The sequence below is a fragment of the Lotus japonicus genome, chromosome 2 (assembly GCF_012489685.1).
Source record: "Lotus japonicus ecotype B-129 chromosome 2, LjGifu_v1.2".
Classification (NCBI taxonomy): domain Eukaryota; kingdom Viridiplantae; phylum Streptophyta; class Magnoliopsida; order Fabales; family Fabaceae; genus Lotus; species Lotus japonicus.
Genome location: NC_080042.1, coordinates 71,501,715 through 71,516,935, shown reverse-complemented (window position 1 = coordinate 71,516,935; position 15,221 = coordinate 71,501,715). Strand labels below are relative to the sequence as shown.

Below are 15,221 nucleotides of genomic sequence, written 5' to 3'. Positions count from 1 at the left end.
TTTAAATCTTTCATTAATGAAGATGCATCGTACTCAATGACAAATTAAAAATTTCACTGTTAAGGAGAAACAACTGAAAAACAAACAAAAGATAAAATTGGATAATTACCACTTCCAACATAAATTTTGTTCTATTGTGATGAAAATAATTCGAACAAATCCATAACAATTAAAAGACATTTGCAATAAGAAAAAGCAATAAAAATCATAATGTTATATTAATAATTTAATTTTCTTATTATAATTATTATTTTGTTCCATTACATGATTCAACACTTTTATCCCTTTTTACATCGATAACTTCAAGCTTATGAATCTGTTTAAATCTTCAAAATTTATTTTTCAATAACAGAGGCGGATTCTTTTGGTCATCTCATTCGGTCTTCGTCGTCTTTTGCTACTCATTAACAATAGTTTTTTAGGGTCTTCCATTAAAAAGTAATATATTTAAATCAAATTTTTATGTTTAATCGAACATCAAACATGATAGTATGAGTATATATGTAATTAATTTTATGAGCTTGTTCTACGTGTATTGTATTTACCTGACTAATTATCCTATAGATATCTTACATCATGAATATTAATTTAATGAATCTAGAGTACTTAATAGTTAATACTAATTAATATTTTCGTGTACTTAACTCTCTCTATCCCCCAAATCAAGGGTGGGAGTTCAGCACTCACTTGCTTTGAGATCTTCATTTAAATATAATATAATTATAGGTGTATGTACGTGATTGAGAGATTGGGTAAACAAACAAACAAATGGGTCAAAAGTCAAAACCGATGCCTGTACATAGACCACAGACAAATAGTGCCAAAATAAGAACCTTATCTTCAACCAGAAAATATAGAGAAAAAAAGAAGCAAGTTGCCTCAAGCGAATAATAATATTCAACAAGAGATAAAATATCCCACTTTCTTTAATCAAATATAACCTTTTTTTTTAATGAAACGTACAACTTATTAGATCCAAAACGTGAATTTATATGTGATTATTCATATTTATTATTCTAGACATCTACTGAAAGTTCATGTTATGTTCACGGGTGGGTTTTGATTCTCTCCATCTAGGTTCACTCTTTTTTATTTGTCTTGTGCTAGAGAAGAGAGTAATCATGGATGTAAACTCTATTTAATATTTATTGAAACTTTGAGAATATACATGTAATTTAGTTCCATGACTTCCATCTTGTTAATTAACCAAAAACAAAAAGGACAGAGGAGGCAAGAACGACGTGGAAAATGAAAAATATTTTGATGTAACATGAATTTAATAGGCTGCGTGCGTTGATTGGTTTTTGTACGGTACTGAGGTGGCTTTAGTTGACATATACATGAATATATTAGTACAGTATCTTTTGAAATTAAACACGAGTTACTAGAAGATATATTGAACATTACTTACAAAATAAAAATAATATTAGAATAAATGATCATGCAACACAATGTACAAGAGAAATATTTTTCTTTTAATTTTACGTTAAATATAATGTTTACAGTTTCAATGAATGACGTGCTCCTTAATTCGATAAGTTAATATATCGAAACATTTCTCAAATTGTATTGGTGATTGCAAACAAAAAAAAAATTATCAAACAAAAAAGTAATTTGTTTTCGTTATATACAATAAAAAATGTCTAAAGCGAAGATAGGATTTTTTTCTGAATAATTAGTTAGAATAACTTTTTCTGAATAATTAGTTAGAATAACTTTTTTTTTTGAACATAGAACGAATAACTTGTTAAAAGTATTAAAATTTTAACTCAGGGTTATTTCATAGCTTATTTAAATGTAATTCTACTTATTATACCAATTTAACTTATTTTATTTAAATGTAATTTTACTTATTGCACTAATACATCCCATATGACATGTCGTATCTTATGAGAAATAAATCATGACTGTTGGATTTAATCATGAACGATCCATATTAAAATAAATTAATAATCATGTGATCACTTACAAAAGTCGCATGTCTTCATGTTTTAATTTGGACTATTCATAATTATATCTAACGATCAAACGATCATAATTTATTCTCAAATGTTCTCATATAAAAATATCATCCTCCTAATAAAAACATTATATATATTTGAGATAAGATCTAATCTATGACCAATTTCCAATTTTCTTGTACATATTTGTTAGTCTAGATCATTCAATACTTATAATATTAGATAATGAAATATTAGTATATCGATGACTCATTTAGTTCCCATACTAAAATAATAGAAGATAAGACAAAATAGTTTCAGAAAAAAAATACACGATTATCTCATCAAAGATTTGATGTACAACTAGTATCAATTTAAATAATATTATATTGAGGTTGGTTTTTTTTTATATGTGGTTAGTTGTTAGTAAGTTAAAAAATCTCTTTAAATTTCTCTTCTAAGATTCGAACCCTGGACTTTCCCCTCCCCAACCCTTATGTCCCCTAGCTCTTACCACTTGAGCTAACCCTCGGGGACATATTGAGGTCTGGGTGGGTAGGTGCTTGACTCATGTGTATTTCCCTTCACCCTTCATTTCCCTTAACTAATTTACGAACAATTAACAACTAATATTTGCTTATAAAAAAATATGGTTGTGGCCAATTAGGGATTTAGATTCGCTCATGTGTTAATTATGTGAAGATCTGAGCTTTTAATTCTATTTTAATGAAATCTTGATCTTTAATAGATATGTGGAGAGCGAAAATTAAAATTTAGTGAAAAATAATACTGACTATCGAATTTCATTAAAAAAGACATTAATGGTTCAGATCTTTCACATAACAAGGTTATGTGAGATTAACACATGAGGAGATTCAAATCTGTCAATTAAAGACGTTTATGACTGATAAATTCTAATAAAAATTAAAAACCGATAAAAAATGGAAAGCCAAACAAATTGGAAACTGAAAAACTAATTTCTTATTGGATTTAATCGAATTTCAGATTTGATTTCCAAAACCAATCTGATTCAATTGAATATTTTCAAATATATATATATAATTATTTATACATATATCTCATAACTCATACTTACATGTATACATCCTAATATGTTTCTATAGTTATTATGACATGTAGTTATTCATATAAATGTAATTGAGACAACACAATTTTTTTTTGAAAGTGAAAATATATATATTAATAAATCAAGGTCTGAGTGCATGCCTCTGGAAAAGGAAAGCCAAATGCGGCTGATATGCTTTAGAAAAAAGAGCAAATTATCAAAAGGACCAAGAAAAAAAGACCCTAACAGACTAAGACCACTTACAATGGTCTGTTTTTTCTCTTGTTTAATGTTGTTGAAACTTGTTTAATACTTATAATGGTCTGTTGAATATTGTTGAAGGAGGGAAAATGTTGAATGGTTTCAACATTGTTGAGAGAGCCATCCGGAGCCACGTGGCAGCTCCGGATTGGAGCACGTTGGGCGCGTGCACGACACGCGCCGACAAGGCGCGTGTCGTGTCAGTTGGAGAGGAGAGAGAGGACAGAGAGGATAGGATGGGACGCGTGGCAGCGTCCCATTGGCGGACCGGATTTTTTTTTTTTAAAAACTTTAAACTGAATTATCTTGTTGAAAAAAAATAATTTTAATTTTTTTTTTTTACCAAAATTCATAACTTTTTTTTCTCTATAAATGGAGACTTGGTTTGTTAGATTTGGACACAGAAAAAAAAAACCAAGTTTTTCCCCATCTTATTATCTCTCTCACCATCTTATTATCCTTCTATTAGCATTTGTTTTGAAATGGATCCCAACAATCATCATTACAACACCCAGAATTCTTCAAGCTACCCAATTTCCAACCAAAATCCCAACAACTATGAAGATCCAAATCAATTTTCTTACCCACGTCCTCAAAATCCCACCAATTATCAGGTCCCACATCAATTCTCCAACCAACGTCCTCAAAATCCAAACTATTTTCAAGTCCCACATCAATTCTCCAACCAACATCCTCAAAATCCAAACTATTATCCAGATCCAAATCAATATTCGAACCAGTCATCATTTGTTCCAAACTTTCATCCATCTTATGGATCTGTGAGATATCCATCTCAAACACCCCAGTCTAGTGGTTATATGCCAATGGTTCGTGAAAATTTTCCTAGTGTTGATGGACCGGAATTTCCGGAATTTTCAACACAAGTCAATCTTGGTGACGGGTCAGCTGATAATGAAGTCAATGAAGTCACTCCTAAGAGCAAAAAAACGCATGCACCCACATGGAACACTGCACAAAATTTGGTGCTAATTAGTGGGTGGATTAACTGTGGAACAAGCAGTGTTGTGGGGAAAAACCATAAAGGAGAAACATTTTGGAGAGATATTGCTGAGTATTGTAATGAGCATTGCTCATTCGATCCTCCGCGTGATGGAATTGCATGTCGAAACCGTTGGAATTATATGAACAAAATACTGGGTAAATGGATTGGCGCTTATGATGCCGCTAAGCGTCAACAAGGAAGCGGTTGGTCGGATAATGATGTTTTGGCAAAAGCGCAGGAATTATTCGCATGTGGGAAGAATGTTCAATTTACTTTGATGGAAGAATGGATCGCTCTCCGTGATCTACCACGTTTTTGTAGTCAAGTAGGAGGAAATGGTGGCTCAGCAAGTAGTGGATCTAAGAGATCTCACGACAGTGATGCATGTGGCTCAACCACTATAGGATCAATTCCTCGTCCAATGGGTAGGGAGGCAGCTAAAAGAAAGAATAAAAAGAAAAGTAAAGAACCTGTCGTTGAGGAGAAGGGGAAAGTTTGGGTTGAATACAAAGATTTGAAGGCTCAAGAGATTGCACGAATTGATAAGCTAACAATGGTGCAAGAACAGACTAACCAATTGATGAAAACCAATTTGTATCTCAAGCTAAGTTCTGAAGAGGATCTCGATGACCGTAAGAAAGAGCTGTTGAGTAAGTTGGCCCAAGACCTATTTGGTAATTAATTTCAATCGAGTATTTGTCTGTATTCGGTCAAACCCGCCAGTGGTGTCAAGTCTGTGGTGTTTGCTTTAACCATTTGTCAGTGTTGTCGTCAAGTATGTTGTGTTTGCTTTAATAATTTGTCAGTGATGGCAAGTCTGTAATGTTCGGCTTTAATGTATGAGTTATTGTGTTTGAATATGTTCCACTCAATTCGAATCTACTCCTTTTCCGATTATTAACTCTAGTGGGTAACTTGTTTCGAATCTGTTAGTGGTGTCAAGTCGGTGGGGTTTGCTTTAATAATTTGCCAGTGGTGTCAAGTCTGCAGTGTTCGGCTTTAGTGTATGGGTTATTGGGTTTGAATATGTTCCACTCAATTCGAATCTACTCCTTTTCCGATTATTAACTCTAGTGGGTAACTTGTTTCGAATCTGTTAGTGGTGTCAAGTCGGTGGGGTTTGCTTTAATAATTTGCCAGTGGTGTCAAGTCTGCAGTGTTCGGCTTTAGTGTATGGGTTATTGGGTTTGAATATGCTCCACTCAATTCGAATCTAGTCCTTTTCCGATTATTAACTCTAGTGGGTAACTTGTTTTGAATCCGTCAGTGTCCACCATTCAATTTACTTATATATATGGATTCATAGATCAATTTATGTACCAATATCCAAAACCTCTTACTTTCTACTTCGAATTTCACAACAAATGGATCCTTTTGATCCTTTTGAGAATCCTTGTGAAAATCCTTTTGATATTGCAACATACCTTCAAAATTCTCAACTTGAAGAAGCTTTTATACTCAACCAATTAGGGTTGGGTCCAAACCAAAATTTGGAAGATAGTGCACCTCGTAGAAAGTATGTCCGTAGAGATCATGCAGCAGCAAACCGAAGGCTAATTGACGACTACTTTGCCAATGAGCCTACATATGACGATTCAATGTTTCGTCGTCGGTACCGGATGCAAAAACACGTTTTCCTTCGAATCGTTGCGGACCTTTCAAGTAGTGATAACTACTTCACCCAGCGAGTTGATGCAGCCAAGAAAGAAGGTATATCACCCTTAGCAAAATGTACCACAGCAATGCGAATGTTAGCATATGGTGTGGCAGCAGATGCAGTCGATGAGTACATCAAAATAGGAGGTACTACAACACTGGAGTGTTTACGTAGATTCTGTAATGGAATCATACGATTGTATGAGCACGAGTACATGAGAGCACCAACTCAAGAGGACTTGCAAAGAATACTACAGGTTAGTGAACAAAGGGGGTTCCCAGGCATGATCGGGAGTATTGACTGCATGCACTGGGAGTGGAAAAATTGTCCTAAAGCATGGGAAGGTCAATTTACTAGAGGGGATAAGGGAACCACTACAGTTATTCTTGAAGCAGTTGCATCTCATGATCTATGGATCTGGCATGCCTTTTTTGGATGTCCGGGAACGTTGAACGACATAAACGTTCTAGATCGATCACCAGTGTTTGATGATGTGGAACAGGGAAAGGCTCCAACTGTGAGTTTCATTGTGAATCAACGTCCCTATAATATGGCATACTATCTAGCTGATGGTATCTACCCTTCTTATCCAACTTTCGTCAAATCGATCAGACTTCCTCAAAGTGAACCGGATAAGTTGTTTGCACAAGTTCAGGAGAGATGTTGGAAGGACATCGAACGTGCATTTGGAGTTCTTCAAGCTCGTTTTAAAATCATCCGTGAACCAGCTCGTTTGTGGGACATAGCTGATTTGGGTATCATTATGAGGTCATGCATCATATTACATAATATGATTGTTGAGGATGAACGAGATACATTTGCTCAACGTTGGACCGATTTTGAGCAATCTGGGGAAGGTGGATCTAGTACACCGCAACCATACTCGACCGAGGTGTTACCCGCTTTTGCAAATCATGTGCGTGCTAGATCCGAGTTGCGTGATTCGAACGTTCATCACGAACTGCAAGCAGATCTAGTGAAGCACATATGGACAAAGTTTGCAAATGCTTCGTGATGGAAGATGATTTGTATCGTACTAATTACGTTATTTGTGTGTTGTGTGCTTAGTTTGTTGTCTTGCATTTTAAGTTAAGAAAATAAAATATATTATTGTGTGCTTCGTTTATCGTCTTCCATTTTTTAGTTAAGGAAATAAAATAAATTATTATCTATATTAAAAAAAATTAATTCGTTAAGTGTTTATTATTTAATTTAATTTAAAATAATAATTGTAATTTTATGTAAATAAAAAAAACAAAAACATAAAATTAAATAAAAATATGAAATAAAAAGTGGTGGGGTAGGGTGAGTGGTGGGGTAGGGTGTTGAGAGAGAAAACCATTGGAGTGGGTATTTGTTGAAAGTGTGTTGAATTGGAGAGAGAAGATGATGTGGAGTGTTGGGAAGAGAAAAAGTGGTGTTGAATGGAAAATTTTTGTTTAAACCATTGTACATGGTCTAAAGAAAACAACCTTAACAGCCTCGCCAAAAACCACCCTACAACAACAAAGCCTAAAAAGAAATAAAAACCTAGGCCAAAAACCCCCGAACCCAAGAACCTAGAGACAAAGCATCAAAATCACTAAGAACCTCCATATAACCTTGGATGGTTAGCTACTAGATGATCAACGTAGCTCTGAAAGACTTCATCATCAGTCCCGTTAAAAACAACTCCAACCTGTTTGCCAACTAACCCCGATGCCTCAAGAAGGATGAGCGACGACTCCAAAGCAAGAACCTCAGGCACTAGGGTCCTCGTGTCCAAATTAGTAAGAGCTCCACCAACCTTCTTCTGCTTTCCTCTTGAGAGGAGTTTCGTTGGTCGACCTCTCCCCCGGCGCACCACCCCTTTAGTAACTCTCAAATGTCCTTCCTCCACACTCGTGTCATCAGAAGGACCTTGGAAAGGATCCGAACCAGGGAGCGTCTCCTGAAAAAGAGGATTAAGATGCGAGAGGATCAACCCATCAAGAAGCTCACTAGAAAAATGAATGATCTCTGAACTGATAGGATCATCAAGAACAACATCCCTCTCATCTTCAACCGAAGAAACCCTACCCCTGACATCTACTTCCGTAGAACCCCCAAAACCACAGCTTGATAAGAAGATTTCCGAAAACAGGTCAGCAACCGGGAACCCACTCACCACCGAAGCAGATGAAGAGGCCAAGACCATCTTTGCCTCATCCTCTAAGAAGGGGACCAGTCAAAGAACCTTCCTCACAACACAATTAATAACACCAAGACTATCCGGACATGGCCATAGAATCAGACGACATTTACAATGTCACCTCAAACATGTGGGACACAACACTCTATAAATAGTTAAATACATGTTTGAACTTTTAATTACATAAACATTACTCAGTTTGTTCATTAAATATTCTTCTAAAATTGAGTCTCTTTTTTATCTAAAGGCTTACTTGAGCGACAGAGTGGGTGCATCTACCCCTATGCTCCGGCCAGAATCCAGATCCTCTCCTGCAATTATTTTTGTCCAGCCCCTCCAACATCAATCTTGACCATCGGATACATCTAATGGCTCAAAAAATTAACTACAATAAAACACACAAAAAATAATTAACCATTAAATGACAACCCTTTGATGCATCCAATGGTGCAAAAACTAAACAGTATTCACGTTTCCTCAATGTTCTGAAAACCGGACCGGCCGGTTCAACCGGTCTGATCGGGAACCGTGCCAGTAGCCGGTCCGGAACACTGTTGGAACCGCTAGGAACAAAAACCGGAATTGAACCGGTTAAACCGCTCTGAAACCGGAAAAACCGGTAAAAACCGGAGGTTTCCCGGTTTTGACCGGTTCGTTTAAAATACCCAAAAACGATATCGTTCTACATGGAACAGGTGAACGACCAATCGACCATGGAAAGGGAGGAAAGAGTAGTGGTCTAGTGGTGGAGGGAAGAGTGGGAGATGGAAAGGGAGAGAGGGAGGAGCATGATTGAGAGTGAATTGAGTCCATATAAACACCATCCAAGAGCCACTACCATGTTGTGGCCTTGAGCCCCCTGCAACATACCACTGTGCGGCTGCAAAATATAATGAGAGGAAGCAAGGTAACTAATGGAAGTTGAGGTAATATTAGGGTTAGAGTTGTATTTTTTGTTACTCATTATTAGAGGGCCATGGCCCATGTTCTTTTTTGTAACTTTTGTTGGCACAAAGAAATTAACTTCAATTTCCCAAAGATCACGTGCTTTACCCTTTCTTGTTGTTGTTACTTTACTCACTTTTTTTTAAAAAAAAACTACTTGACTTACTTCTTCTTTTATTGACAGTACTTGACTTATCTTTTTTAAAATAACCACTATCTTAGCTAACATTATTATAAATATAAATTATTTTTAGTAAGATAATATAATTATTAAAGTATATTACATTAAAACATTTAAAGAAAATATTAGTAATCCAAAATGTTATTTCTTTTAATACAATATAATTTTCTTTTGTTTATTTATTTACAACCGGTTCAACCTCGGTTCAACCACGGTTGAACCTTTAAACCTTAAACCAGTACCTTGACCGGTTCAATGACCGGTCCGGTTTTCTAAACATTGTGTTTCCTTCATCTTTCTCCATGAGTCCTCTGCTTTTCATTTTTGTTCCTGTGCCTTGTGTAAGTACCAGTTTTAATTCAATTCACACCAATTTGCCTAAATATACCAATTCCAATTCTTAAACTTTCATTCTCAAGCTTATTATTCGCTGTCTGTCAAAAAAGTGCAAAGAAAATGAATAGTTGCAGGTACTAGAGGTAACAGATCTTGGGTAAAAATGCAAAGAAGATAATGGATAAGCAACACACATATAATCTGTTGATGCTGTTGAGAATAAAAACCATCAGGTCTCAACCACCAATTCCAGTGGCAGAGGGTGGGGAAGGTCGGCAACAGCGGAGGAGGGTCTCCGGCAGTGGAAGGCATCGATGTTGGGTTCTCTCATGACGACAGCCGGAAGGGAAGGACGAGGGAGAATGAACGTGAGGCTTGGGATTGAGATTTTTCATTAATTAAACCTCATTTGATTTCAACCCTTAGATTCATCTCACAGCTGAGATTAATATTTAGATTATAATTAGCATTAGAATTCATCTCCGGTAGTGATGCTTGTGTGCCTCAAGAATACTTCACAGAACCTTGCGCAGATGGTGTTTGATGATATGCAACGAGACATTGCTTCTTGGAAAGTCACAATTTCAAATTTGGCATAAAATATGAATTCTTGCCTAGTGTCTAGTGTCTACAATAGTGTTGAAATCCAATCCATATTCGTTCTTTTCACCTTCTCTTTTCTTTTGTCTTCTTTTGTTACATTCCATCGTGGTTATGATTTTGAAACTAATTTTGTAAATTTTTTTTCTATTAAACTAGGTTCTGTTGATCATACAAGGGGAATCCCATAAGTCAAATTAGAAAAGGAGACATGTGCAAAAATTGGATGTGAAGAAGTTTTTGGATTGTGATAGCAATGACTTTTACTTTGATCTCGTTGTTTGGTATGTTTGTCTAATCGAATCAGAGCGTGAGCGTGGATGTCCTCTGGTGGTTGATGTTGTCAAAGTTGGTCATGATGTCATAGTTGTCATGCGCCTGAAATTGGATGATTGAAATTTGCATTTAATTGAATCGTGGTCCCCCGATGGTTGAGGTGTCTACCGATGCTGTTGTGGTCGTGATCAGTGGCGGAACTTGGAGAAAAAATTTGAGGGCGCTGAAATTTTTCGATACATGAATTAATATTTTTTATTAACAATACACGTATATTTATATAGAAAAATTTAAGATTAAATAATTTTTTTTTGTCTTAACCAAGGTATCTTCACAGCCGACAGTCGTGAGACTAATCCCTCGCTCCACGGTCAGCACACTAAGCGGTAGGGGGCTGACCAAGGAGTTTTTTCTATTCGCAAGAGTTGAGATTCAAACCCCCAACCAACCACTTGCTTAAATGACGAAGTGCTGAACCACTACACCAACCCATTTGGTTAGATTAAATTAATTTATACATGAATATTAAAAATTTATTCTCACTTTTCAATTTTTATCGTGTCCCCTGCCACAATAAGGTTTGCCTTCTCTTATACTTGATCATAAGCTGTCAACTTGTAATAGGAGGGACAGATTCATGGAAAACAACAATAGCCTTTCTAGCTAGCTTATTACAGAGAAGAGAAACAGGTCATTAGAGGAATTTGACCTGTAACTGAAGTACCACTAATGTCTATAAGTGCCTATAATGTCCAGAACTTGTACAGACTTGAATGCTAAGCCCCGGCCCCTCTCAAGTGCTCTCATTTTCCTATACCTTCTTAAATAGCCATATGAAAGTTTAAAATGGTGTACCTCCGTCACACAAAAAACTTCGCTAAGGCAGTAGCAATTGGGTCAGGTAAAGTAGTAGGACAATCACCGGTTAGAATGATATCATCCACATAAACTCACATAAATATGCTGTGTTGAGGAGTGTGTCTAATGAACATAGATGAATATAATTTTGTTTAGTGAATAACCAAAGCCCTTAGAAACAAGTCTAGCTTTGTGCTTGTTCAAGGAGCCATCATCAGCTCTGATTCGGGGGCTTATGAATACATTCCTTGTCGAGAATCAACTTGTTGTGAATACGTGGAGAGAATCATTCTCAAAGTATAACTAGACACCCAGTAAAGGCACCGATTTAGTAGCCAATTTCATCAGTATCAGAGAAGGACATTGCTTGAGTTTTCTTGTTTGTCAACTGTAGTAACCTTTTCCAAGGTACTATATTAGCATTTCAACACATCACACAGAAAAAGATCTGTTATTGAAAAAGTTTTAAAAGTAGTTCCAGCTATCATTTGGGGTAAAAGCCTTTTGTTTTAAGGAAGAGAAATATGCAGTTATAATAAAAATTAATATACAAATAATGCTCTTTATAGGACATGGTACCTTCACTTCATGTCTAAGTAAACTAAGAAATATGTATACATATATATACGGGGATGCATCTTATGAGAAAAATTATTTTATATATACATATACACTTGTCATTTACATCTTCACATTGAGAATGACATGCTATTAGACAGAAAAATGTCAGCTTTACCATAAAACACTTGAAGAGAGGTTGCTCCCTCTCTATGGAAAGGTTTAGTGCAGGCTCCATTCTTAAAGGTGAAGGGAGACTAGTAAGAACTTCTGTTGATGCAATCCCATATCGAGTGAACTACTGAAAATTTTCCATTCACTGTCCTTTAGAGAGGAAACAACTTGGTGACTCAGCAGCTCTTTATGGTTTTCTATGATGTTAAGAGGAATGAAGAGTTTTTACTTGTCTTTCTAAACATTTCCATCTGTCTTCTTTTCAAAAGTTTCAGATATGTAGCTATGCAAGAGAGGTACATTCTCTGTAGTTACTGATTCCAGGCTACCAACATCTTCTTCTATCTCTTCTTTTGCTTTGCCCCACAATACAGCATACATGCCAATTGATATTATTGTAGCTCCAATAATACTGCAAAATACAGAAAGATAAACAAATGAACAGTTTAATAAACTATATCATTAAATTGTACAGTTTCTTCTTTACATGACAAAATTGTAACAATATTAAAACAAACTTTGCGTGGCTGTTTGGAGCTTCTAAAGGGATTTAATGATATTAACTATTTCAAATGGCTTTTGATCATTGGAAAATCAGTAATGAGAAAGACATTGCCAAATTAAAAGTGGCAAGTTTCAGGTTGAGGATGTATAAGCTCATGAAGTAAGATAACAATCGCTTCATCCTCACCTGTATATTTCCTTCCACATATTTTAAGCATGAATCAAATTCTGAAATTGAACTAGTCATACCTCCCAAGATGAAGAGTATCACCAAGGAAAATAACACCCATCCCAACAGCAATGACAATTTGGAATGGCTTGAATGATGTTACATACACAGGTCCTTTTAAGCCCACTGACCAGGTGTAAATAACATTGCTCATTAATTTCCCAAATATTCCCTGAATAAAATGTGTCATCAATAAGCTACAGAAGCCTAAAAAGATTTTTTCTTTGTCTTCAAAATAAAGAGCAGTTTGCAGATTATCTTACAGAGCAAACAATGGAGACCAGTGAAATATCTAGTCCTATCTTCCAAGCAGTTGCATTTGGCGCTGCTAATAAACCTACAGTTACGGATATGATGGTGGCAGTCACGTTGTAAAAGAAGACTATAGTTAGTTCATCCGGGAACTCATTCAAGATATGCACCTGCGGAATGAATATAGGAACTAAATTTTTTAAGAACTTCTTGAAACTTTCCATACAAAGTAACTTGAAATATTTTCCTGTACAGGATTTGGATCCTCTAAGTTGATAAACTTATTGACAATAAAGAGGTAGAGGTAACCAAACATGAAGAATTTAAGAAAGCAATTTAGCATGATCTTGAATTTAAAAAATTCTAAACTGATTACGTTTTCATCAATATTATGCACTTAAATTCCTAAATTATAGCTCTCATTTCAGATAATCCAGATCCTACCTGCAAAATGTACCATAGTGATGCTAGGAAATAGTCAGCTGTCAGTAGAATGCCAGCAATGGCCCAAATTGCATCCTCAGAGTCAGATTTAAGAAAGCGAAATCGTTGATCAAGTAATGAGGTTAGACGGGTATGACCATTGATGACCGATGGACCTTTGTAGAAAGTCAATTCAAATGCACCAGCTATTGATATTATGCTTCCCAATACCTTAGCTTGACTACTTCTTCTTTTTGCAGCTAATTTTTCCATCCTTTATTGCAGTGATAAGCGGATAAGAGAAAACAAAAGTAAGTTGATTATAGACTGAGATATTTGTAATGGTTAATCCATAAAAGAACTACTTTTAGCTTTTGTGGCTGTCCACCGTGATTTTCTACTGTGTATCCAAACATACACTTTGGCTTGGAAACATGTTTATCTATCCTAAATTTACAATGTTGGCATATGTAAGGATATCCATGAGCAAACCACAATAAATGAGTAAGAGCACAGATGTGATGGCTTGAGACTTCCAAAAGATTCTTAATTCTTGTATGTATGACCTCTAATATTGGAGATGAGTAGAAATTAACATCTTGATTCTTAGTCAGAAAATGAGGATAGTGGAAAATTGCTTATCTGGTAAAATAACAGAATTACAATTTGCTGTTCATGTGGCAGTTGAAGATCATTAGATTGTTATTGAAGTGTCAACCTAAAAGCCCACTTCTAAGAAATTACATTCTATGGTTCTGAATAGGTGTTGCCCCCTTTTACACACTATCAAGTTTGTCTCCATTCAAAGATACATCATTGCTTGTAAGAAAAGAGGAATAAACTTCCCTTGAGTAGAAAAAAAAACTTAGCTTAAGGGAGAGTGAACCTGAAGGTGACAGCAAGCATGAAAGTGAAAGCAGGTACCAGATTAGCAATTGATGAAGCAAGTGCTGGAGAACTGTAATTGACTCCAGCATATCCCAGAATCTGGGATGTACTCCTGCAACACAGGGCCATCAAAATAAAAAAACAAGAAGCACAAATCAACACAAGTATAAGATTCCTAACAACTTCTCTGGTAAAGTGAAATGGAATACATGATTTTTACCCTAGTGCTCCAAGAAGAACTATCTTGGAAATTATGGAGAAACTGAGTGGAGGAAGCACTCTTGACCTGAAAAAGCAAAACATGAAGAAATGATTAATCAAGTGTTGTAGGTGCTGAATTAGATTCATGCATGTTTGTTTATGAAATGAAGAATTGGAAACCTTCTGTTGAGATAAAGCACAGGTAAGAGTATAGTGGTAGCAACAGCATAAGCATAGGCAAGAAAGACATGGTTGTTCATCCCTTGAAGTGTGGCTGCTTTGAACAGAGTGAGTGTGCCCATGTCATTGAATTCGTTGCCTATAATCACCACAACTGGTAGAACATCTTTGTAGAAGGATCTTGTTCGTGCCATCTCTGTGTGAACTTCAGTTTTGTTTTTGGTCTTGCAGACACAAATCCCACACGAAACTTTATCGGAGAGTTCAGTGTGGATCAGTTATGTCAGGATGTCCCTTACGCTTGTTTTTGAACGTGGCAGAATGATTATTTTCTCTTCACAAAAGTTAAAAGAAATAGATAATATTTTTTTCGGTGTACTTAAATGCTAAAACAAATTTGATCTCATCTAATATAATGACCGTCAAAATTCTCCATAAGAATGCAGTTGTTAAATGTTGAACTTTTGATCTAAGTGTTAAAGCAGTCATTGCGACCGGCAGTGGTTGAATGAAAAAAAG

The 15,221-nt window shown here is 35.7% G+C and overlaps 2 protein-coding genes across 2 annotated transcripts; one reads left to right on the top strand and one right to left on the bottom strand.

Moving 5' to 3' along the window:
- The first annotated feature begins 3,687 nt into the window (after positions 1–3,687).
- On the top strand, positions 3,688–7,049 carry LOC130739256 (uncharacterized). Its single transcript, XM_057591508.1, has 4 exons — positions 3,688–4,742; positions 4,839–4,932; positions 5,690–6,324; positions 6,430–7,049. The coding sequence occupies exons 1-4, from the start codon at positions 3,750–3,752 to the stop codon at positions 6,940–6,942; spliced, it is 2,235 nt and encodes a 744-aa protein (XP_057447491.1). The 5' UTR covers positions 3,688–3,749; the 3' UTR covers positions 6,943–7,049.
- Positions 7,050–11,932: 4,883 nt separating this feature from the next.
- Positions 11,933–15,020, bottom strand: LOC130739255 (WAT1-related protein At3g28050-like). The gene is made up of 7 exons (XM_057591507.1): positions 14,703–15,020; positions 14,542–14,607; positions 14,320–14,433; positions 13,455–13,707; positions 13,022–13,180; positions 12,779–12,930; positions 11,933–12,437 (listed from the first exon to the last, which is right to left on the bottom strand). Exons 1-7 carry the CDS (start codon positions 14,894–14,896, stop codon positions 12,263–12,265), a joined length of 1,113 nt encoding a protein of 370 aa, XP_057447490.1. The 5' UTR covers positions 14,897–15,020; the 3' UTR covers positions 11,933–12,262.
- Between the last annotated feature and the right edge of the window lie 201 nt (positions 15,021–15,221).

What these genes read in the sequence shown, in the direction of transcription:
- LOC130739256 (XM_057591508.1), top strand. Translation starts at nt 3,750, where the DNA reads ATGGATCCCAACAATCATCATTACAACACCCAGAATTCTTCAAGCTAC. An exon ending in GCTGTTGAGTAAGTTGGCCC is followed by an intron (nt 4,933 to 5,689) that starts AAGACCTATTTG and finishes TTGATATTGCAA; the next exon opens with CATACCTTCAAAATTCTCAA. An exon ending in CAGTTATTCTTGAAGCAGTT is followed by an intron (nt 6,325 to 6,429) that starts GCATCTCATGAT and finishes GATGTGGAACAG; the next exon opens with GGAAAGGCTCCAACTGTGAG.
- LOC130739255 (XM_057591507.1), bottom strand. Translation starts at nt 14,896, where the DNA reads ATGGCACGAACAAGATCCTTCTACAAAGATGTTCTACCAGTTGTGGTG. An exon ending in GTGCTTTATCTCAACAGAAG is followed by an intron (nt 14,608 to 14,702) that starts GTTTCCAATTCT and finishes TTGCTTTTTCAG; the next exon opens with GTCAAGAGTGCTTCCTCCAC. An exon ending in ATGCTTGCTGTCACCTTCAG is followed by an intron (nt 13,708 to 14,319) that starts GTTCACTCTCCC and finishes ACTGCAATAAAG; the next exon opens with GATGGAAAAATTAGCTGCAA.